A 25622-nucleotide genomic window follows, 5' to 3' on the forward strand; every position below is an offset into this window, starting at 1 on the left:
ACCTGCTTCTACATTCGCGGCCCTGTGCTTCGTGTATTCGCTGTTGATAAATGCGACCTGCTTCTACATTCGCGGCCCTGTGCTTCGTGTATTCGCAGTTGATAAAATACGACCTACTTCTACATTCTAGGCCCTGTGCTTCGTGTATTCGCGGTTGATAAAATGTGACCTGCTTCTACATTCGCAGCCCTGTGCTTCGTGTATTCGCGGTTGATAAAATGCGACCTGCTACTACATTCGCGGCCTTGTGCTTCGTGTATTCGCGGTCGATAAAATACGACCTGCTACTGCATTCATGACCCTGTGCTTCTTGTCTTCGCGGTTGATAAAATGCGACTGGCTTCTACATTCGCGGCCCTGTGCTTCATGTAACCTGCTTCTACATTTTCAGCCCTGTGCTTCGTTTATGCACGGTTTTTCATGGGCACCAGCTGCGCACTTGACACTTATAAAAGCATCTTCCACACGTCACGCAAAAAACTGCTTTCAGTCACGCATAAACCATTTCCCAACAGCTGTGCAATTTACAGTTTTAAAAGCATCTTCCACACGTCATGCTAAAACAGCTGCGTATGCATAAACCATCCCACACCACACCATTCGACATTCTCTTTGCAGGCTTATTCACTGGTTTTCACGGGATTTTTGATGTTCCATCATGAATCACGAACCACCGGAAACCTATCTCCCCTTTTCCCATTGAAACAATGCACCCACATTCGTGGATTTGACATTCGCGGAAGACACAAACAACAGGCACGAATAACTAATGTCACATGTTAAATGAGGTGGTGTGAAAGACGCTGTATCAATGGCAGTTAACTTCTGAAATTGTTTCTACAACCTTTGAAATCTTTATTTTAATTAAATTGAATTAAATACTTGAACAGTGTAAAACACAAACCACCCTTTTATAACTTTGAAAACCTTTATGTTTAGCAGTACTTGGGAAAAGTATTATGCAATTTACATCATCACATCCAATCAAATTTCCCGCTCGCAGACCACGCCCATATCCTTGTTTCTCAAGACTACACAGGGAAAGGTGTTCTATGAACTCTCCAGTTATTTAGGATGTGTTAGTATCCCATGTGGTTCACGCACTCCTAATAGCCTTGTTTATCAAAACCTTTTCCCCCAACCCCAAAGGTGCTTTTTAATATCGACGTCCTTGACATAAAGACTCCACCGTGCTATGCAGCCATTTGTCCAGAATTAATGAAGCTTGATGTCTTTGCTCACCAATTGCTGTTCCACCCACTTTGTTATCTTATTTGCTGTCATCTTTTTGTCCAGCACGTGCATTAAAGCAGGAAACGTGATTTTTGGGTTTGGATGAGCAAGGCCACAAACATAAATTCCCTTAAAATAATTAATCAAGTGAAGTTTCGAGCACCTTTGTACATGTTGATTGGCTACTTATAAAGGATTCAAATATATAATTACAGCCAAGGGTTTTGGGTGTACTTCAATGGGGACTTACTGGGCCTGAGGCGACCGAGCACAAATAACTTCGTACCACGGCATGTTGCTCGCCAACTGCGGACGCCAATTGTTCCACCACGCAGTTCCAGGGTTCTCCATCTGACTAGCATTTACCTGTGTGACGTGGCTTTCCAATTGGGGGACGCACCCTCAGCTATACACCAATATTATCTTAATTGGATCTTAATTAGGTGGCCGGGCTTCACCGCTGGTGCATGCCGGACTGTAAAGAGCCAATCAATTGGGGAATTATAACCTCCGAGTCTAACCTGATGTGCAAACAGCGCTGGATCTATGGATAAACACGGACAGATTGGAAAGGAACGCCAACAAGGGATTTACTGTTTATAAAGAGAGGGATAATTATGCAAAAAGAAGGGGGAGGGGGGGATAGAACTCAAGGACTTCAATGTTCAAAGGGGGTGGGAATGTAAGGGGTGTGCGCAAAGGGAACAATAGGGGAATGCAGATCCAAAATGTACAAGCAATCGCAAGCAATGGAGGGAGCAGCAACAGCTACAAAGCAAAGGAAATGGACGAGATGCAGACCTAACCCAAGCCTTACCTACCGGCTATACATAATACATGGTACCCATCATACCATCCGCGGAGGGAGACAAGAACAGAAGATAGAGACCGGTGCGTAAAATATGCAAATCTATTCCCGGCAGTCTTCGTTATGGATATATCAGCGTTGTTTGGCTCAAGTCCGGTATTGAGAGCCACCATGGTCACAATAAAACAAATCAACCCCTAATGAAGGGAAGAGGAGGAGAAAAACATGGCCGCAAGAGGAGACCTCAGTGACCTTGAATGGGGTGTGATCGTTGGTGCACATTTAGGAAAATTTCTAATGTGTCACGGGGAAATGTCTCACAAGTGACGTCAGCCTGGAGAAAGGAAGAATAAAAACATTGTCATCAAAGGGCAACAGTGGGTGGAAGCGTTCTCGATGACACCGGGTGGTTTGAGGAGCACAAGGCCAAAGTTACCCATCTTCCATGTCCCTCCCAATCGCCGAACCTCAATCCCATGGAGCATTTGTGTGACTGTCTCGAGAGGCGCCTAAGACAGCTGTTTCTGCCTCCATCAAACTGACATGAATTGGAGGAATTTCCGAATGGTGCCCCATTCCTGCAGACCAGTTCCGGGCCATTGTTGATTACATGCCACATCGTATACATGGCGACATTGATGCACTTGGTGGCCCGACACACTACTAAGTGACATTTCGTTGGTGTTTCCATTTTTTTTGTCCACTACCTGTATATATATACTCCCGGTGTGTACCCCGGTTTAGAATAGGTACACCATATCCCTGCGCATCGTAGGAGGAGACTGAGGGTTGGCACCAGGAAGGGCATCCGGCCATAAAAACATTGCCTCAAACAGGGAACCATGATTGTCATGGGGCCCGCAAGGCTAACCCCTGCTCTAGCGGGGAAAATGGCCTTAAAACGATCATTCATTCATTCATTCATTCATTCATATTCACTACCTGTATATATATATATGATGTTATAATCTATACTGACCTGGACTGAGAAAATTAAACTTTAACTGTGCTTATGGTTTTGTTAACCCTGATTTCTTATACAAATTCTACCTGGCAGGTAAAAGAACTGGGCGTGGTTTTGTACAACTGCAGCTGCCTGGCACAGGATGTACAGAAGGTGTTTCTGGAGTACTGGTGGCTTGGACAACCTGGTGCTACCATTCCCAAACCTTGGCCAGAGAAATTCTCAACAAATATCAACCAAGAAAACCCCCTCCACGTCAACCTCAACGGCACCCCCTCCACGCTCTTCTTAACGGTTTGTTCCTCTTTAAAACCCTTAAACCCACGACACGTCTACTTCGCACCACCAGGACGTGGTTGTGCGGTTAATGGAGCCCGATGGGATGGATATCGATGGGTAGTTTGATTGATTAGTTGAGAGCAGCCATGTGTAGTTTGATTGATTGGTTGAGAGCAGCCATGGGTAGTTTGATTGATTGGTTGAGAGCAGCCATGTGTAGTATGATTGATTGGTTGAGAGCAGCCATAGGTAGTTTGATTGATTGGCTGAGAGCAGCCATGGGTAGTTTGATTGATTGGTTGAGAGCAGCCATGGGTAGTTTGATTGATTGGTTGAGAGCAGCCATGTGTAGTATGATTAATTGGTTGAGAGCAGCCATGTGTAGTTTGATTGATTGGTTGAGAGCAGCCATGGGTAGTTTGATTGATTGGTTGAGAACAGCCATGGGTAGTATGATTGATTGGTTGAGAGCAGCCATGTGTAGTTTGATTGATTGGTTGAGAGAAGCCATGGGTAGTTTGATTGATTGGTTGAGAGCAGCCATTGGTAGTTTGATTGATTGGTTGAGAACAGCCATGGGTAGTATGATTGATTGGTTGAGAGCAGCCATGTGTAGTTTGATTGATTGGTTGAGAGAAGCCATGGGTAGTTTGATTGATTGGTTGAGAGCAGCCATGGGTAGTTTGATTGATTGGTTGAGAGCAGCCATGGGTAGTTTGATTGATTGGTTGAGAGCAGCCATAGGTAGTTTGATTGATTGGCTGAGAGCAGCCATGGGTAGTTTGATTGATTGGTTGAGAGCAGCCATGGGTAGTTTGATTGATTGGTTGAGAGCAGCCATGTGTAGTATGATTGATTGGTTGAGAGCAGCCATGGGTAGTTTGATTGATTGGTTGAGAGCAGCCATGGGTGGTTTGATTGATTGGTTGAGAGCAGCCATGGGTAGTTTGATTGATTGGTTGAGAGCAGCCATGTGTAGTATGATTGATTGGTTGAGAGCAGCCATGGGCAGTTTGATTGATTGGTTGAGGGCAGCCATGGGTCGTTTGATTGATTGGTTGAGAGTAGCCATGGGTCGTCTGATCGATTTTTTATTTATTTTTTATTTTTGTTGTATACTGAATCGAGGCTCGTGAAAGAGCTAACATTTATTTCACAAACAAATCAACCAGACAAACAAAATATACAAAAAGAGGGAGCGGAAGACAAGATGGGGAGAGAAGGGGAAGCACACAACCACAACATTTGAGAGCAGGGAGAAGTGTGGGGGGGAGAGGGCTTGGGGGCAGGAGGCGTGGGAAGGGGGGGGGGGGGGGAAGAGGTATAAAACACAAGGGGACCGAAATTAGCGGGGGTAGATTAGATCAAGGTTTTGGATGGGGGAGGTTAAGAGATGGTGGTGAACAGCTGTTTTAAAGACCTGGAGGGTGGAGTGGGATTGAAGAGAGTGAGGGAGTTTGTTCCAGAGGTGGGAGAAAAGAGGAATGAAGGAGTGAAGGTGAGCAGAAAGTCTTGATTTTGGCAGTTTAACCATAAGAGGGTTGCAGGCAGATCTTGTGCGACCTGTAGGAATATTTTGGGGACAGAGCCCAGAGAGAGCTGGGGGGGCAAGGCCAGAGAGGAGTCGGTAGCAGACGGAAAGACCACCAACCTGCCTGCGGTGAGTGAGTGAAAGGCCCTTGGACTTAGCTTCATCGCGGGAGATTCCAATGATTCTGAACGCTTTGGTTTCAACAGCGTGAAGACGAGCTTGGTGTGAGGCAGGAGCACCAGACCAGAGGGGAGAGCAGTATTCCATAGAGCTGCGGATGAAAGCCTTGTATGTGGTGAGGAGCTCAGGTGTGCCAACGAAGGACTTCACACGACGGAGGATGCCCAGTCGGCGACTGGCTTTGGAGGCCAGATTTGAAATGTGGTTTTCCCAGGAAAGATCACGGCAAATAGTGAGACCCAAAAGCTTGAGTGACAGAACTTCTTGGAGAGGCTTATTCAGAAAGTGGATGGGAGGGTTTTCTAGTCGGTCTTTTCGGAGAGACATCGTAAGAGTGTGAGATTTATCAGGATTGAAAGACATGTTCCATTTGTTTGCCCAGTCTGTGATTTTGTCCAGGTCTGCAGAGAGTGAGGAGGCTGCAGACTGCCGATCTGAGGGATGAGGAATGGAGCGACAGAGAGTAGAGTCGTCAGCAAAGAGAAAGAGAGGATTTTCAAGAGAGTCAGAGAGATCATTGATGAAGACCAGAAAAAGCACAGGGCCCAGAACACTACCTTGGGGAACTCCAGCCTGAACAGGAAGAGGAGATGAGAGAAACCCATTCAGGGCCACACGTTGACGACGACCAGAGAGGAAGTCCGCCAGCCATGCGTGGAGATTTCCATGGATACCAAAGGAGGAGCATTTGGTGAGCAGAGCAGGGTGCCAGACCGTATCGAAGGCACGTGAAATGTCAAGGGAGACAGCTCTAATTTCCTGTTTGGCGTTGAGGACCTCCATCCATTGTTGAGAAAGCAGAAGCAGCATGTCCAGAGTAGAGTGACCAGGTCTGAAACCAAATTGATGATCAGAGATCAAGCCATTGGAGAAGAGGAAAGATTTCATGTCTGAAGCAATGATGGATTCCATGACTTTGCTGATAATTGGGAGAAGGCTGATTGGTCTGTAGTTGCTAGGATCTGTTTTTGCACCTTTTTTGTGCAAAGTGGTGATGTTGGCTGATTTCCAAGCAGATGGCAGATGACCTTGAGCAAAAGAGAGGGTGAAGAGAACAGAAAGAGGGAGTGAAAGAGCGGAAGAACATGATTTTAGGACCCGTGGGCTGATGCCGTCAGGACCAGTTGCAGAATCAGAGTCGAGGGTTGACAGAAACTTTTCCACCTTGTCAGGAGGAAAGGACACAGAGTCCAGGAGCAGCTGGGTACGACTGGGTACGGTGGGTACAGAGAGGGATGGGTTTGGGACACAAGATTTTGAGGCAAACACAGAGTTGAGGCATTCAGCTTTTTCACGTGCGGAGTCAGCCGTTAAGCCGTTTGAGGTGAGGGAGGGGATGGAGGGGGAACAAACACCAGAAACAGATTTGACCAGACGCCACCAGGATTTGGAAGAGGGTGACAGATAAGAGAGTTCGGAGAGAGTTCGTTGAGAGCAGCCATGGGTAGTTTGATTGATTGGTTGAGAGCAGCCATGGGTAGTTTGATTGATTGGTTGAGAGCAGCCATGTGTAGTTTGATTGATTGGTTGAGAGCAGCCATGTGTAGTATGATTGATTGGTTAAGAGCAGCCATGGGTAGTTTGATTGATTGGTTGAGAGCAGCCATGGGTAGTTTGATTGATTGGTTGAGAGCAGCCATGGGTACTCTGATTGATTGGTTGAGAGCAGCCATGGGTAGTTTGATTGATTGGTTGAGAGCAGCCATGGGTAGTTTGATTGATTGGTTGAGAGCAGCCATGTGTAGTTTGATTGATTGGTTGAGAGCAGCCGTGGGTAGTTTGATTGATTGGTTGAGAGCAGCCATGGGTGGTTTGATTGATTGGTTGAGAGCAGCCATGTGTAGTTTGATTGATTGGTTGAGAGCAGCCATGGGTAGTTTGATTGATTGGTTGAGAGCAGCCATGGGTAGTTTGATTGATTGGTTGAGAGCAGCCATGGGTAGTTTGATTGATTGGTTGAGAGCAGCCATGGGTAGTTTGATTGATTGGTTGAGAGCAGCCATGGGTAGTTTGATTGATTGGTTGAGAGCAGCCATGGGTAGTTTGATTGATTGGTTGAGAGCAGCCATGGGTAGTTTGATTGATTGGTTGAGAGCAGCCATGGGTAGTTTGATTGATTGGTTGAGAGCAGCCATGGGTAGTTTGATTGATTGGTTGAGAGCAGCCATGGGTAGTTTGATTGATTGGTTGAGAGCAGCCATGGGTAGTTTGATTGATTGGTTGAGAGCAGCCATGGGTAGTTTGATCGATTCGTTGAGAGCAGCCATGGGTAGTTTGATCGATTGGTTGAGAGCAGCCATGGGTAGTTTGATCGATTGGTTGAGAGCAGCCATGGGTAGTTTGATCGATTGGTTGAGAGCAGCCATGGGTAGTTTGATCGATTGGTTGAGAGCAGCCATGGGTAGTTTGATTGATTGGTTGAGAGCAGCCATGGGTAGTATGATTGATTGGTTGAGAGCAGCCATGGGTAGTTTGATTGATTGGTTGAGAGCAGCCATGGGTAGTTTGATTGATTGGTTGAGAGCAGCCATGGGTAGTTTGATTGATTGGTTGAGAGCAGCCATGGGTAGTTTGATCGATTGGTTGAGAGCAGCCATGGGTAGTTTGATCGATTGGTTGAGAGCAGCCATGGGTAGTTTGATTGATTGGTTGAGAGCAGCCATGGGTAGTTTGATTGATTGGTTGAGAGCAGCCATGGGTAGTTTGATTGATTGGTTGAGAGCAGCCATGTGTTGTACAGATGCATGAAGCTACCACAAGAAAAGTGCAGTTTTGGTCTAAAATGCGAAGGTGTGTTGTCTGTTTTTCCAGAGTTCACCACATCAACTTTGTTCCAGTGGTCGCACAGAAGACCTGACGGCCATCGTCACCACCATCAACAATGCGAATGAGTTTGTTTATATTGCCGTCATGGACTATGTTCCAGCTTCGCTGTACAGTGCACAACACAAGTGAGGCCCATTCTATGCAAGTTTGTCCTCCCATGAAACTTATCTTTCTATTTAGAAATCACAACAGTCACCTGGGCTGACAGGATGGCCGAGAGGTACGCACACTCACGTCTAAGCTGTCCAGCCTGAGTTTTAATCTTGACCCAGCTATAAACTGCCATCCTGGTGTTTCACAGGCAGGTGATTCATCAATGTGTGTGCCATCCCTTAGATGGACGTTAAACTGGGCGTCCTGTCTGCCGGCATCAGTTCGTGGACGTTAAAGATCCCACAGTTGTTGGAGTGATGGGTCATGAGGATTCGCTCCTTCCCCAGACTTGGCTCCAGTAGCGAGTGAAAGGCGAAGCATGTCGGGGCTATCGGTGTGGGCCTGAGCCTTTAAAACCCCAAGCAGCAGGGTGTTTGTGAAGAATCCCTCTGCCAGCAACTGCATCTCTCCTGATGTGGAAATGATTAGAAACTGGTCTCATAAATGGAACATGTGCTTCAGTCCCGGAAAATCTCAGTCTCACCCTCTCACTCCGGAAGGATCATCAAACAAACCTTTTTATTAGTCTCCGACCGGTGTACACCGGAGGGGACTATAGGTTTGCACGCCGTCCCTCCGTCTGTCCGTCCGTCCGTCAGTCCGTTTGTCCGTCAGTCCGTCACGCAAAGAACAGTTTTCCGGACTTTTTTTAAAAACTCTTAATGCTAATGATTTCAAACTTGGCACATGGTTTCCTCATGATAAGTTACAGGTCAAGTTCGAACTTCACGACGTTTCGATCATTTTTGACAAAGTTATGGCACTTTGAACTTTGGGAATTCTGATAATTCTGATGATCCTTAAGTCAGTGCCATTTTATGTTTTAATTTCCTTTAAAAAAGATTTTCTCTGCAATAATTGGACCAATTGAGATCAAATTTTCACGATATGAGGGACTCGGTCTGTAGAATATTTTAATGGTAATTATGACGTCACAGGTCACGTGGTTCGGCCGCCATATTTTTTTGACCCCTTTTTCTCCAACGGCTGAACAGATCGAGGCCAAACTTTGCAGGCAGAATCGCATACCCATGACGAACAAAAAAGTCAGCGAGCGTGACGTCATGCGTCACATGGTTTCAGAGTTATGACACTTTTAAGCATGAACCTTTAAAACCGAGCCCCTCCCTCATTTTTGATCCAATCGAGGGGAAACTTCACAAATCTGTTCAGCATGTCAGTCTACTAAAATGTCTTTTTGGAATTTGCGATAGGGCACGTGGTTTGGCAGATATCGTTAATTAAACGAAAATATTTTTAAAATAGATATATCTTGTTTATTCTAGAGTTCTCCTCAAGCCGCACCGCGTCCTCAGCCTCGTCTCGCGAACGTCAACAGCGCGACACAGCGCGCGCTTTCCGGAGGGGCGGAGCCAAGCCGAGCAACATATATATACACATCGATCATTGATCGTGAACCGGAAAATATAATAAATTACTGATATTTAGCGACTCGAAAGGTACTTTATCAACAACTATTTTCTCGTGCTTCTGCTGACCTGTCTGCAAGGTGTATAAATCGAAGTCCCGAGTGCGAATTACTGGTGAGCCCGTCCTGAGGTAATTAGCGATTGGGAACGATTCAGAACCTGTGGATAAATAACCCTTGGTAATTTCCCCAACAGTTTTCCGGACGACAGACTGCTGGTAGGGGACATGTATTGCAGCGCAATACTCAGAATGCTTGTTTCCTTGGTCATCCACTGGAAGACGTTCGGTCTCTTGAACTTCTGGGCCTCAACATTAGCCATGACATATCCTGGGCCAATCACATAGCAAAGGTGGCCTCCACAGTGAGCTGCAGACTTGGAATCCTTCCTGATCCGTCTTTCCTTGAAAAATCAGAGATACTCACAGTCTACAAGTCCTTTGTTTGTAGCTCAATGGAGCACTGCTCTCCATTACGTGCTGGCACCCCAGCGTCGCATCTGCCTTTCCTGGATTATACGGCATATGAAGCTCTCAAATGATTGGAATCTCCAGTGATGAGGCTGAAGCACAGGATCTGTTGCTCTCACATCACAAGGAAGTCGGTGATCTGTTTTATACCGTCTGCGCTCCAATATTGCTCCCTCTGCTCTCTCAGGTATCTGATTGTCCCTATCACATGCATGTGTTCTTCCAGTAACCCCATCCTGCTGAAACTTTAAAAATCCAGGCTCACTGCACACCAACGTTTTTATTCCCCGGTTCTCCCGTCCACCTTCCAGAGGCTGTTCTATCTCCTGCCTACTTGGGGTGTCAGTATTTCCTCCCCTCCTTCCTCTCCTCCATTCTGCTTCCTTCATTCCCTTGATGTTTGTCCCGTCAGTTTTACTTTGCTCTTCCATGAGCTTCACTCCTGTAAAGGTCAAAAGAAGGGTATGTGCTGTGTGGCTCAGTAGTCAGGACAGGAATTTGGAATTTGGCCAGGATGCAGACAACTGCCGACTCTTTGTGAAAGAAAGCGTGGGATGTTTGACGTCCACCAACAACCACTACAGGCAGTCAGGTATGTAGCTTCACAACCTATACGAGGAAAGGTACACCCATTGATGCAATGTACTGTGTGTAAAACATCAAGGTGACAGTTCATCAGGGTGACAACCTTGGACCAGCTCTGTATAATCCAGGCATTTTGAGAATGTTTTACCCAATTATTGATTTGCGGAATGGCCTTTTCCTGGCAGGTTCTGGCCCGTGATCGACGACGCCCTGCGACACGCGGCACTGGACCGTAATGTGGAAGTGAAGCTTTTGACAAGTTGTTGGCCTCACACAAATCTGGCCACCTTCTTCTTCCTACAGTCTCTACAAGCCCTCGATGGGATATTTGGCCATGCGCGTATCAACACGGTACTGAATGCACCCAACCATCTCAATTACACCTGAAGCAGTAAGATCAATTTATCGGTTTGGGTCCTGTTTTCCCCAAAATATGTATTACAATCCCAGCCAAATCTGCCGGACAATTAGCCAAACCATTGTGACATTGAAATGATTCATGATTGCATCAAAGAGGTAACCAGATCCGACCTTCAACAAAATTGAATCAATTCACCGCCATCACACACCCTACCTGTTCACCAAGTTTTGTCCAAATCTATCCACAACCTTTTGAGATATCCTGCTCACAGACAAACAGAAAAGGGTGAAAACATAACATCCGGTCACCTTTGGTGCCAGTGCGGATGCAGATCTGACCTATCTGACCAATCACAAAACGTGAAGTGCCTGGGAAAAGGTTGACAGAGGAACTTGTCAAGCTTGAACTTGTCTGTCAAGCTTGACAGAGGTGCACTCTCCACCAAGTGCTGTTCTAGTTGATGATGTTTATATTATTTGAGGCCAGTTGTATTTTTTGTTAAAATGCAGTTTAACAGAGCACCATGAAACCTCTGCCCTGCCTACCTAGAAATTCTTCATTACACCTGCCAGCAAGGAACAGCAGAAGATCCCCTACGCACGGGTGAACCACAACAAGTACATGGTCACAGATCAGGCGGCCTACATCGGTACGTTTGAACCCTACCCTTTCTTACATGGAGATGGAGGAGATGGTGATCAGCACATCCTCCCCTCCCCATCAATCAAAATCTCTTCATATTTAGCCAAGGTTATTGATCAGCTGTCTGGCAAATAAATATCATGTCACCATCATCTCAGATTTGAAGGTAGTAATATAATATAGGATTCATGGCATGTTCCACTATAATTCAGAATAAATCATATTTGGCCACTTATTTTGTGAGTGGACAAATTAAGTGTTTGTGGCGAAAGGTGTTGTCCAAAAAAAATTTAAAAAAATGATAATAAACGATACTCCCAATATGCGACTTTCAAAATGATGCACAAATGCCAAACGAGCCCTTTCGCGCATGAGCGTATGTTTACAGTGGCTCGGTTATGGTCGCCGGGCACGTTTCGCGCATGCGCGGTATGTGTGTACAGTGGCTCGGTTATGGTCGCCGGGCACGTTTCGCGCATGCGCGGTATGTGTGTACAGTGGCTCGGTTATGGTCGCCGGGCACGTTTCGCGCATGCGCAGTATGTGTTTACAGTGGCTCGGTTATGGTCGCCGGGCACGTTTCGCGCATGCGCAGTGTGTTTACAGTGGCTCGGTTATGGTCGCCGGGCACATTTCGCACATGCGCGGTATGTGTTTACAGTGGCTCGGTTATGGTGGCCAGGCACGTTTATGGTGGCCGGGCATTTTTCGCGCATGCGCGGTATGTGCTTATGAGGCCAGCACCAAGGCCTGCCTTTTTTAATAAAAAAAGGAAAAAAATCAAACATTTGAACAGCCTTGGACGTGCACCTTGACCCCATGGCCAAGGCACACGTCTATCAAGTCTGTCCCAATAACATTACACATGCACCTCAACCCAAAGGCTGAAGCACATGGTCATTCAAACACATGCATCCTGACCCCGAGGGGCCACAATGCATGGTCATACAATCATACAATTGGACCACTCCTCTCAATAGGAATGAGCGGTATGTGTTTGCGGTATGTGGTTCGGTTATGGTCGCCGTTATGAACAGCGGTTCGGTTATGGTCGCCGGGCACGTTTAACCTGCCGTTACGAGCGTGAAATCTGTAAATAAAATCGTCTTTTTAGCAGAATTTTCAGCATTTCGACAAAAAGAATGGCAATTTCAAGATGGTAACCATAATTGTTATGTTACTGAATGCAAATCGGACTCGAGGAAATATAGGAATACGAGAAACATTTCCTGTTGGTACAAGCGAGCGGCCGCAGTAGATTATATAAAACACACACACACTTCTCCTTTTATCAATAGATAACCATTCATTTCATGCAGTGAGTAGCCGCCTCAGAAGGATGACAGGCCGAGTCAACCCACCTGGTGTTATTTCAACAACATGACAGGTGCTTGAACTGAAGACCCTGAGATCTCAACCCGGCCACCACAACCATAAAGCCAACACCAGGCTTTTATCAACAGATGAAAATTTTAATATAATTTCTCTTCTGATGCCGGAACCAAACAAACGATGCAATTATCACAGCTCTCTCTATGATGACCTGAACACGGCCGTTTGTAGGGGTTTCTGCGCATATGTACTCAGTGGTTTGGCGGAAAATTACGTCATTTTCAAAGTCGCATATTGTTCAGGACACTAAAAAAAAAATACATTCAATGTTAAGTAAATTAATGCAGGCTGCTGACAGGATGGCCTAGATCCGTCCACCCTGACCCTTCCTTATCTCCACTCAACCACCCTGACCTCTTCCTTATCTCCACTCAACCACCCTGACCCTTCCTTATCTCCACTCAACCACCCTGACCTCTTCCTTATCTCCACTCAACCACCCTGACCGCTTCCTTAGCTCACTACTCAACCACCTTGACCTCTTCCTGCCTCTAGTTTTACACCTCATTGGAATTCACTTACTCTGCACTCAACACATTTGCTCCTGGAAGGTTGCCTAATTTCTGTAATGGTTAGGGTTAGGCTGAGTCAACCCCCCCTGGCATTAATTCAGCGATCGACCGGGATTCAAACCCAGGATCCTAGGATGCGAAAGCCGGCACCCGAGCCGCGAGCCCAACACCAGGGATAAACTGTATACTGAAGAACCCTGAACCCAAATCTACCCTGAAGAACTGTATACTGTCATATATTATAACACCTTTTTCTTCTTCTCCTATAAAAGGATGCTTTCGTCTTGCTCACCAAATCTATTCATTCCAAAAAAAAAAAATAATACCATCTCTTACAGTTCCTCTTTTCGACATTCCTGAAACTCTCCAGCCCTCCACCCCTCCTTCAGCGTCCTCAAACGTATTTTTGACTCGAAGGTCTCAAACTCATTTTGCAAAAAATGTTCATTTCCCATGAATCGTACACTTTTCAAAATCCAATCTCACCCCTCCCATCCAAATCTTCCCCATCCCCCTCCCCTCCAAAACTTCCCCATCACCTCTCCCCTCCAAATCTACCCCCTTACCCATCACCCATCTCTTTCAAATATTCCCCCTTGCCCCTCCCCTCGAAATCTTCCCCATCACCCCTTCCCTCCAAAACTTCCCCATCACCCCTCCCCTCCAAAACTTACCCATCACCCCTCCCCTCCAAATCTACCCCCTTGCCCCTCCCCTCCAAATCTTCCCCATCACCCATCCCTTTCAAATCTCCCCCCTTGCCCCTTCCCTCCCCTCCCTCCTAAACTCCCCCCACACCCCTCCCCTCCAAGACTCTCCCTCGCTCCTCCCCTCCTAGACTCCCCTCTCACCCCTCCTCCTCAAAGCGTCCTCCCTGCTTCTTCCCCCTTCCAACTTTCACCTTCATCTACACCAACCTTCTGCCTCGCTCTTCCCCCTCCTCAAATAACACCTCACTGTGCCTCACCCAATCTCCATCAAACCATTTGTCCGCCCCATTCTTCCCTTTCTCCAAGCTATTCTGAAATCTCTGACACACCTTCAACAGCTCTCCCTACCTCTTCCTCCTTTTCCACATCTTACCCTACCCCTCCCCCCCCTCCCCCCCTGTTCTGTATCTGATGCTCCCCCTTCCTCTTCATTAACGGTATGGACCTCAAACATCCGGGGCCTTCGCTCAAACTTGACTGATCTCTCCATACAGGTTGCTTCTGACAAACCAGATGTGATCTGCTTAACAGAAACTTTCCTCCTTCATGATGTCTCTGATGCCTTGGTATCTCTGCCAGGTTACTCCTTCCTCCGGTATGATAGACCTGAGCCTCGTCCTGGAGGTGGGGTTGCTATCTTTATAAAAAAACTCTCCCTCACACGCCCTCCACTGCCCTCTCTCCACCTCACCCCCAGGAATACCTTTGGCTACGGCTTCCCCTTCGCTCCCACCTTTTGTTCATGTGTGTTGTACCGTCCACCAAACAGTGATGACTCCATCTACATCTCGCTGTCTGATAATATGGACCAACTTCTATCTACCCATCCCAACTCTCTCTTCCTCATATGTGGTGATTTCAATTGTCACCATGCCAGTTGGCTGGGTGTGGGTACCTCTCTCACCAGCCATGGCTCTTCAGCAAAGGACTTCTGCGACTCACTGGGACTGACGCAATCTGTCAATTTCCCGACCCGGATCTCAGTCAACGGAGCATCTTCTCTTCTGGACTTGGTTATGACTAACTTCCCTGAAAATGTCTGCTGCTCTTCTTCTGCTCCGATCGGCTCATCTGATCATGTGCTTGTTAAAGTGGACATCTCTCTGACCATTCTCAGAGAGCCTCCTCAGCGTCTACGAGTCTGGCATTTCACTCAGGCCAACTGGCACGGTCTTCAAGCAGCCATCAATCATCTGGACTGGTCTCCCATCTCTACCGCCTCTGACATCAACTCATCCAGGGAATTCTTTCAAAGTAAATTGCTCTCTCTCGTGCACAGATTTATCCCATCTCGTCTTCAGTTGTCATACCCTTCCTCCCGTCCATGGTACACGGAATCTTGTGGTGAGGCTGTTGCCCAGAAACAACTTGCTTTCGTCTCCTGGAAAGCAAATCCAACGGAAGGAAATCTCATTTCCTTTCACAAAGCCCGAAACAAGTGTGTGTCCACCCTCAGGAGAGCCAGGAAACAATATCTCACCGTTCTCAAGACCGAACTCTCTTATCTGTCTCCCTCTTCCAAAACCTGGTGGCGTCTAGTCAAATCTGTTTCTGGTGTTTGTTCCCCCTCCATCCCCTCCCTTTCCTCAAACGGCTACACAGCTGACTCCGCACGTGAAAAAGCTGAATGCCTCAACTGTGTTTGCCTCTAAATCTTGTGTCCTAAGCCCATCCCTCTCTGTACCCACCGTACCCAGTCGTACCCAGCTGCTCCTGGACTCTGTGTCCTTTCCTCCTGACAAGGTGGAAAAGTTTCTGTCAACCCTCGACTCTGATTCTGCAACTGGTCCTGACGGCATCAGCACACGGGTCGTAAAATCATGTTCTTCCGCTCTTTCACTCCCTCTCTCTGTTCTCTTCACCCTCTCTTTTGATCAAGGTCATCTGCCATCTGCTTGGAAATCAGCCAACATCACCGCTTTGCACAAAAAAGGTGCAAAAACAGATCCTAGCAACTACAGACCAATCAGCCTTCTCCCAATTATCAGCAAAGTCATGGAATCGATCATTGCTTCAGATATGAAATCTTTCCTCTTCTCCAATGGCTTGATCTCTGACCATCAATTTGGTTTCAGACCTGGTCACTCTACTCTGGACATGCTGCTTCTGCTTTCTCAACAATGGATGGAGGTCCTCAACACCAAACAGGAAATTAGAGCCGTCTCCCTTGACATTTCACGTGCCTTCGATACGGTCTGGCACCCCGCTCTGCTCACCAAACTCTCCTCCTTTGGTATCCATGGAAATCTCCACGCATGGCTGGCGGACTTCCTCTCTAGTCGTAGTCAATGTGTGGCCCTGAATGGTTTTCTCTCATCTCCTCTTCCTGTTCAGGCTGGAGTTCCCCAAGGCAGTGTTCTGGGCCCTGTGCTTTTTCTTGTCTTCATCAATGAACTCTCTGACTCTCTTGAAAATCCTCTCTATCTCTTTGCTGACGACTCTACTCTCTGCCACTCCATCTCTCAACCCTCAGATCAGCAGGCAGCATCCTCTTCACTCTCTGCAGACCTGGACAAAATCACAGACTGGGCAAACAAGTGGAACATGTCTTTCAATCCTGCCAAATCTCACACTCTTACGATGTCTCTCCGAAAAGACCGACTGGACAACCCTCCCATCCACTTTCTGAATAATCCTGTCCAAGAAGTTCTGTCACTCAAGCTTTTGGGTCTCACTAGCTGCCATGATCTTTCCTGGGAAAACCACATTTCAAATTTGGTGGCCTCCAAAGCCAGTCGCCGACTGGGCATCCTCCATCGTGCGAAGTCCTTCCTTGGTACACCTGAGCTCCTCACCACTTACAAGGCTTTCATCCGCAGCTCTATGGAATACTGCTCTCCCCTCTGGTCTGGTGCTCCTGCCTCACACCTAGCTCGTCTTCACGCTGTTGAAACCAAAGCGTTCAGAATCATTGGAATCTCCCGCGATGAAGCTAACTCCAAGGGCCTTTCACTCACTCACCGCAGGCAGGTTGGTGGTCTTTCCGTCTTCTACCGACTCCTCTCTGGCCTTTCCCCCCCAGCTCTCTCTGGGCTGTCCCCCAAATATTCCTACAGGTCACACAAGATCTGCCTGCAACCCTCTTATGGTTAAACTGCCAAAATCAAGACTTTCTGCTCACCTTCACTCCTCTTTTCTCCCGCCTCTGGAACAAACCCCCTCACTCTCTTCAATCCCACTTCACCCTCCAGGTCTTTAAAACAGCTGTTCACCACCATCTCTTATCTTCCCCCATCCAAAACCTTGATCTTTTCTACCCCTGCTAATTTCACCCAAAATCCTACACTTTTTTTTTTTTTTTTTTGAAATACCAACTTCTGTCCTGGAAGTCTTTGGTCCCCTTGTGTTTTATACCTCTCCCCCCCCCCCCCCCCCCTTCCCACGCCTCCTCCCCCCCACACTTCTCCCTGCTCTCAAATGTTGTGTTTGTGTGCTGCCCCTTCTCTCCCCATCTTGTCTTCCACTCCCTCTTTTTATATATTTTGTCTGTTTGGCTGATTTGTTTGTGAAATAAATGTTAGCTCTTTCACGAGCCTCGATTCTGTATACAAAAAAAATAAAAATGCAAAACCTTCATCCCGACACCATCCTCCAGCCATTGGTTGACATCTATCGTTCTGTTCTTAATTTCAATTTCATCTCCTAATGTTGGGAGAATCCTAAAAAAGATGACCTCACAACCCTTTGCATTCAGCCGCTTTCCCAACATCTTGTATCTATATTTCAAAACCACCGAGTAAACTTTCATGACATCATTTTCTCTTTTTTTTTGTATACAAGATCTAGGCTCATGTTAGAGCTAACATTAATCACAAAAAAGCAAACTGACACATAAAACATATAATAAAGGGAGCGGGAGACAAGATGGGGAGAGAGAGAGAAGCACACAAGTACAACAGTAGAGAACAGGGACATCGGGAGATCTGTGGGAGGGAGAGGGCTTGGGGGGAGAAGGGGGGTGGGGGTGGGAGAGGTAAAAAAAAACACATGGACACTGCGAGGACTTCCAGGAAAGAAGTCGGTATTTCAGAAAAGTGGATTTGGGGTGAATTAACAGGGGTAGAAAAGATCAAGGTTTTGGATGGGGGAAGATAAGAGATGGTGGTGAACAGCTGTTTTAAAGACCTGGAGGGAGGAGTGGGATTGAAGAATTGAAGATCTTGTGCGACCTGTAGGAATATTTGGGGGACAGAGCACAGAGAGAGCTGGGGGAGCAAGGCCGGAGAGGAGTCGGTAGAAGACAGAAAGACCACCAACCTGCCCGATGGGCGGTGGACCCAAACCCAATGAAAAGCCCTCAGAGTTAGCTTCATCGCGGGAGATTCCATTGATTCTGAAAGCTTTGGTTTCAACAGCTTGAAGACGAGCTCGGTGCGAGGCAGGAGCACCAGCCCAGAGGGGAGAGCAGTATTCCATTGAGCTGGCGGATGAAAGCCTTGTATGTGGTGAGGAGCTCAGGTGTGTCAAGGAAGGACTTCGCATGACGGAGGATGCCTAGTCGGCGACTGGCTTTGGAGTCCAGCTTGGAAATGTGGTTTTCCCAGGAAAGATCATGGCTGATAGTGAGACCCAAAAGCTTGAGTGACAGAACTTCTTCAAGAGGAGTGTTGTCCAGAAAGTAGATGGGAGGGTTGTCCAGACAGTCTTTTCAGAGAGACATAGTAAGAGTGTGAGATTTGTCAGGATTGAAAGACATGTTCCACTTGTTTGACCAGTCTGTGATTTTGTTCAGGTCTGCAGAGAGTGAGGAGGCTGAAGACTGCCGATCTGAGGGATGAGGAATGGAGCGGCAGAGAGTGGAGTCATCGCAAAGAGATAGGATTTTCCAGAGAGTCGGAGAGATCATTAATGAAGACCAGAAAAAGCACAGGGCCCACGACACTGCCTTGAGGAACTCCAGCCTGAACAGGAAGGGGAGATGAGAGAAATCCATTCAGGGCCACAAGTTGACTACGACCAGAGAAGAAGTCCGCAAGCCATGCGTGGAGATTTCCATGGACACCATTTCCTTTGTGGACCACAACCAACATCGTCCTGTCGTGAACCGAGAAGATGTCAACATTCCTTCAATATCCCTAACACACCACACACCCTCACCACAGCCTCCACTCACTGCACCCTCACCACTGCCTGCACACGCTGCACCCTCACAACTGCATGCACACCCTCACCACTGCTTGCACATCCTGTACCCTCACCACTACCTGCACATGCCACACCCTCACCACTGCCTGTACATCCTGCACCCTCACCACTGCCTGCACACGCCGCACCCTCACCACTGCCTGCACACACCACACCCTCACCACTGTCTGCACCCTCACTACTGCTTGCACTGGCTATACTCCCACCATTGCTAATCTCCTCAGAACCCTCACTCTACAACCATAACCAACTATTCTCTACAAATTTCTCACATTCTACTACTTGCTGCAAATTATCTATCCGTTCCTTCAAACTAGTAATAACTATCCTCAAGTGGGTATTTCCTCACATTTCCTACAACAGTAAGTACCCTCTGCTTCCTGTATTCCTGATGTGGGCCACATTAAGCATCTATCACATTTTATGTACTCCTCTTCCTTTCTCCTTCGCTCTTCAATTATTGGTTCACGAGTTATCAGTGACCACTTATTCGTCATGGGTGTGTGTCTGTCTGTGTGGCTGCCTGCAGCATAACTACCCGATGATATCATCAGATCTTGATGAAACTTGGGTGGGAGGGTGATATCATGATCTCGTTGTGTCCTGCCTAGAGTGGGTGTATTGGGCCCATTGTGGACGGAGCGACGCCCGAAAAAGATGTCTTTTTAGGGGGTAATCGAGTTCAAGCTACATCTTCTCCGAGGGATTTGGTGGAATCTGACAGGGGTTTCGATATTTGGTTAGGCCAATGTCATGTGTCTAGCCCCAAGGAGTCAATTTTTCATTTTCGCCCCAAGGTCAAGGTCACAAGGTCACGAAATTTAGAAAAGTCGATTTTTGATGGTTTTATTACATTGTTCGCTTCCTGATAGGGTGAAATGTCGCACATGATCTTATATTATCACATACATAATGAAATACAAGTTTTCCAACAAATTTCAGAATCTTCGACCTTTGACCTTTGAAGGTCACAAAGGTCAAATTTTCAAAGTTGTCGGAATCGAACCCAATTTTCGGTATTGTGTAGTTAACTAACCTCATAACTGATTATACATTATTTTCTATCTCATTTAAAGGTCAGTAACCTTCGTTTTGACATTTCCAGGCCAGCACCACACACAATTACGTACAGCTGGCTCTTACAGGCCTGTGCACGCAGCGCATTGGGGCCCTTTGTAAATAGGCATGTACACCGCATGTCGGGGGCCGACACCTGCTACGTGGGCCCCCGACCCCCCAGTCCGGGCCTGTTTCGGTTATAGTCCGTCCTTTGTCATTGAATACCGCTCGCTCGTGAACCATCGTCGTCTCCCGACTTGTACCTTTTATATTTATACCTTTATCTTGAGTTGAACATCAGGCTTGGCCAGCCAGTTCGTGAAATATTTAAGCCAAAAAGGTCCCTGACCAACCCTACATGAAGGGAATAATAAGCAGTGTTAGTAATCTGTAGTAGTGAAGAAAAAGAATGCTTACCAAATGCATCAATAATTCCCCTCACTTACAGTTGACAACTACATCATTTACATTGTGGAGACAATGTCAGGTTTAAGACATTCAATTGAACGATAATTATTTGCAACCTGATAACCAATGGTGACTTTATCCGCAGGCACATCCAACTGGTCAGAAGACTATTTCAAAAATACGGCTGGCGTTGCCCTGGTCATTAACCAGACGGGTTCATTGGGCCAAGGCCTCACCGTGCAGGAACAGATGCGGGCTGTGTTCCTCAGAGACTGGGACTCACCTTTCGCCGTCACACCTTCTACACTTGCCGATCTCCAACGCATGTGCAGACATCCCTGATAGCTCCATAGGCCCCTTTATACTGCACAGTGGCATCTGGAATAAGCTAAAGAGGCCTCCTGGGAGGGATAGAATGTCTATATTTACTTAAATGGACGCTCACCTTCTCACCTCATTCACATGATAGGTATATGGTGGATCTCTCTGCCAGGGTGGCCAAATAAAATGTCATCAACAACAAACATGCATTTTAAGGCCATTTTCCCTGCAAGAGCGGGGGTTAGCCTTGCGGGCCCCATGACAATCTTCTCCATTTTGCCCTATTTTCTGCATCTCCCCTTGTTAACCCCCTCACCCGCATTTTTTCTTCTTCGACCTTTCTTCTACTTCGACCACTTCGATGACAAATAAAATGTCATCATGTTCCCAAATTTCACCACACTTGCAAATATAAACGTTTTTGTAGTTTGTAGGCAGAAATGTCCTCACCTTATCTTCAAATGTGGTTGGTTGAAGAAACATCATTGAATCGCCATTTTTCATCCAATCAAAATACTATTCACCATGACATCATGGGTCTGTAATAATCGTTTTGAGAAGAAGAGCAAGTTAAGTGTGACGTGATTCCGAGAGATGGACCTCATTCATGCACAAATGTTTGCTTCTCTGCCATCTCAGATGGTGGCATTCACCACACTGCCTGGGCTTGGACACTCGTGCTGAATTATTAAAACAGACCTCTCAAGACCATTCCGGTTGACAACCAATTTTGCATTATTATACAAAATATACAATCCAAACATCGGGCACGTCTAAAGAAAAACGAAAACAAAACACCTTTGTGTTCACGCAAAACGCATGCTCCTTGCATTGCAAACAGCTCGTCAAGGCCATCCGCTGCACGGAAGGAGGTTGTGGTTGTTTACAAAGTTTAGCAATGGCGCATTGCAGGACAAGCATCTTTCATTGCAAATAAATTGATTTTATTATAATGCTCAAGGAGTTTGTGCTTTATACACATAAAATAATAAAGAAAACAAATACTGCAGGAAACATGTACGTCAAGTATTGCTCTCAATAAATAACTTGCAATGGAAAGAAAATGAAAATAAAATTTCTGGGGAAGACTGTAAACTTTCTGATAACATGGGAGCGTTACAAAAAACGAACAAACACTCCAATGGAAATCTGTCGTGCTGGTTGTCGACGTCATTTTGGTCTGGCCTTCATGGAACGAGCTCCGAGCACTGAAAATTCCGCAACAGAAGAAAATATCTCGCTACAATAAAAGGTGATGCACAAAAGCTGTATAGTGTATTTAATTATATTACCAAGTTACTGGATCTGCAATACAAGAGTAGAGAGGAGGGAGAGAAAAATGGACGGAAACGCTTCCTACTGGAATGGGAGTTGGGAGGGGACGGGAGGAAGTTAAAATATTTGTCATTTGTGTACGTAATATGTAGATGCCTCCCAACAAATGATGCAGGAAAAGAAGTGACAATACTGAATGATGGAGGAACAACAGATTGAACTACTTTGTTTTTGTGCTTTCTCCGTTTTCATGAAAACGTTTCCTTTAAGAAGAGTCGCGTTGTGCGATTCACAAAGAAGATGCATGTTATCCGATTTGAACAAGGATGACAAACTCTGTCACAATCATCTTCCTGGTGATTAACCCGAATCCCAAAACAGTGTCGCATCACAGTTTCATCACAACCGCTCACACATTGCAAAAAGCAACCTTCATCTGGGGTTAGCAGCTCGTTGTGCAAGAACTTCACTTACTCATCCACCCTTCGCCCCCTAACCCCACACTTTCCATTAACATTTCAGAAAAGAAGCTAAAACAATTACACCAAATCAAATATTGGCATTTCGAAAAGATCCAATGATAAAAATTAAATAAAAAAACAGGTGTACTTCTTTTGATGGGATGAACAAAGCATCCGAGATGAAGATTACATTTATCTTGGTGGGAATCCCTCGCAGGCCCTCAAACAAGTCGTGAAGAACAATCGTCACAATCCAATGTTCCGTGCACGTGTCCAAATCGCCGTCTCGTTACAAAAAGAACAAACAGTCCGATGGAAATCTGTCGCGCTGGTTGTGGACATCATTTTGATCCTGCCTTAAATGAGCGAGCTCCGAGCACAGACCGCAGGCCGTGCTAGAGAGGCGAGTAAAACGTCCGTGGCATGACACCCTGCGCCAGGTCATGGCGCACCTCCCACCTGAGAGCGAGCCGTTTCTTCTCCGTGGGTACAACGTATTGGTTCACCGTCACCGCGTGCTGGGGTTTCTGCGGAGGGGGAAGATGAATGCAATGCTCTGCAAAATGTCCTTGTATTTATCTCTATATATAAAGGAGGAGTGTCTGTGTGTCTGTCTGGATGTCCGCTTATAACTCAAGAACTACACATCGGAGAAAAGTTTTAGACACAGATTCGGAATCAGCATAAAATTCCGGTGGTTATAGGCTACTTTTTATTTTAATATCAATGGTTTAAAAAACCGTGCCAGCTGCAATTCCATGGTGTAGTTTGTGGCGGCGCTATTGCCCCTTTCCGATCCCATGACGCATTGCGGTTCCGATTCGCGATAAGGTCTATGCGCTATCACCGACACTTTTCCACCTTTTCCATACCTTTTAATCAGATTTACCTTATCGTCCATCGTAACCACATTACGCTTGGAAACACTAGCATTATCCTTCTTCGGACCCATGGCTACCACAGACACAGTAAAGGAATACTGTACGTCGCCTCTGTTTTGAATGAGAATCAGCGGTTGCGCGTACGTACAGTATACTGTACATACATATTTATATTTTTTTAATGTGCTTTTTATTGTATTTTAAATTGTTTTTTTAGCTTCTTTTATTGTTAATTTATGTACTATTTTATTTATTTTAAATATATTTTTAAGGAAAACAAATGTTTTCACGTCCGTAGGAGTGACGTAATGTCGCACATAATGACGTTCGCTGCCCGGTCATGAAAGAAATTATGATTCTCTTGACAAAGTGACATGCAGATCAGGCAGTAAACCTCCCAACTGAGTTTCTCAACAGTCGTCAGCCTCAATTCTAAAATCCTTAATTTTCATCCTATTGACTTGAACTTTGAATAGGATTTACATATCGGCTTACTGAATTAAACCACCAACTATTTTTGAGATCGGCGTAGGCCAAAAGGTCAACGTAGGCCAAAGGTCAACCACTTTTTTTTTTAGTTTCTAAAATCCTAAATTTTCATCCGATTCACTTGAAATTTGAATGGGATTTACATATCAGCAAACTGAATTCAACCAACAACTATTTTTTAGATCACCATAGGCCAAAAGAGCAACATAGGCCAAAAGTCAACAACAATTTCAAATTTCTAAAATCCTCAACTTTCATCTGATTGACTTGAAATGTGAAGTGGATTTGCATATCAGGTCACTGAAATTGAACCACTAATTCTTTTTGAGGTCAGAATAGGCCAAAAAGTAAACATAGGCCAAAGGTCAACAACTTAAGGTGAAGTTTTTAAAATCCTACATTTTCATCCAATTGACTTGAAATTTGGATAGGATTTGCATATCGGGTCACCTAATTCAACCACCAATTATTTTTGAGGTCTAAAGGTGAAAATATCAATATGGGCCAAATTTATAAAATTGTCAATTTTCATCTAATTGACTTGAAATTTGAAGAGGATTTGCATATCAGATCACTGAATTAAACCACCAATTATTTTTGAGGTTAACATAGGCCAAAAGGTCAACAACTTATTTCAGGAATATTTCAAGACATATTTCTGGCGCAGGGGCAATCAATGAAGGTTGTAGGCCTGAACTTCACAGAACAAGTGTTTGCCCATGGCCAGCTGTACGTGGGCTGCTCGAGGGTTGGAAAACCAAGCAATCTTTATGTCTTGGCACCAAGTAAGAAAACCAGAAATGTTGGTATACCCAGAGGTATACCCTCTGGGTATACCCAGAGGTTTTGAGAAATTGAAAATTGAAAAAACGTCATGTAGGAAATGTACTGTGATATTGCTCTAAAATATACATGTTCTTTTCATCATATATTTGTATTATTCTTATTCAACCCGGGCGAAGCCGGGTACCTCAGCTAGTTATTCATAAACCGAGTAACGGTAAGCACTCAGTGATCGATTACTTGCGGCATTTGAATCATTTGCACAAAGAAGCTGGATGTGTAATGCATGTGCATACCTAGTGGAATGTTTGTCCCTCTACCTCCTCCCTCCCCCTTTCTCCACCAATCCGCAGCCTCCCTTTAATAAATGTTAGCAAATAACCACCCAGATTGGTAAAAAGGCATGTGAAGTGGGCTGGGCACTTGGTGAGGATGGAGGAAGAGAGAATGTCAAAGCAGATAGATTGGAGGAGGAAAAGAGGTAGACTGAGGTTGAGATGGCAAGATTGTGTTAGGAGGTATATCAATAAGGTGGGGGTGGTTGGAGATGGAGAGAAATGGCTGAGGACAGGGGACGTGAAGGAGTATCATTGTCAGAAGCTTGGTACCATTGGGCCTCACACATAAAGAGGAGGTGATGAGGAGGGGGGGGTGGTGGTGAGGGGAATGGTGGAGGAGAAGGAGGCGGAGTACACCCGCCACTGCCTTTTATTTTTTAAGTGTAC

At 45.9% G+C, this 25622-nt stretch overlaps 2 protein-coding genes across 11 annotated transcripts in view; one reads left to right on the forward strand and one right to left on the reverse strand.

Annotated features, from left to right (window-relative positions):
- LOC137436387 (5'-3' exonuclease PLD3) overlaps positions 1-21963 on the forward strand; it is a 61545-nt gene extending 39582 nt beyond the window's left edge. The window contains exons 6-10 of the mRNA XM_068130118.2: positions 3099-3299; positions 7807-7946; positions 10644-10809; positions 11369-11468; positions 20833-21963. Of these exons, the coding sequence (XP_067986219.1) occupies positions 3099-3299; positions 7807-7946; positions 10644-10809; positions 11369-11468; positions 20833-21029 (804 nt within the window). The 3' untranslated portion in view covers positions 21030-21963. The remainder of the gene's footprint in view (positions 1-3098; positions 3300-7806; positions 7947-10643; positions 10810-11368; positions 11469-20832) is intronic.
- Positions 21931-25622, reverse strand: part of HYLS1 (HYLS1 centriolar and ciliogenesis associated) — an 83614-nt gene continuing 79922 nt past the window's right edge. For all 10 annotated transcript variants that reach the window (XM_078786374.1, XM_078786373.1, XM_078786376.1 and 7 more), the window contains one exon: positions 21931-23271. In XM_078786374.1, the coding sequence (XP_078642500.1) occupies positions 23140-23271 (132 nt within the window). In that variant the 3' untranslated portion in view covers positions 21931-23139. The remainder of the gene's footprint in view (positions 23272-25622) is intronic.

Source organism: Myxine glutinosa, chromosome 11, assembly GCF_964187855.1.
Source record: "Myxine glutinosa chromosome 11, kmMyxGlut1.1, whole genome shotgun sequence".
NCBI classification, from domain to species: Eukaryota; Metazoa; Chordata; class Myxini; order Myxiniformes; family Myxinidae; genus Myxine; species Myxine glutinosa.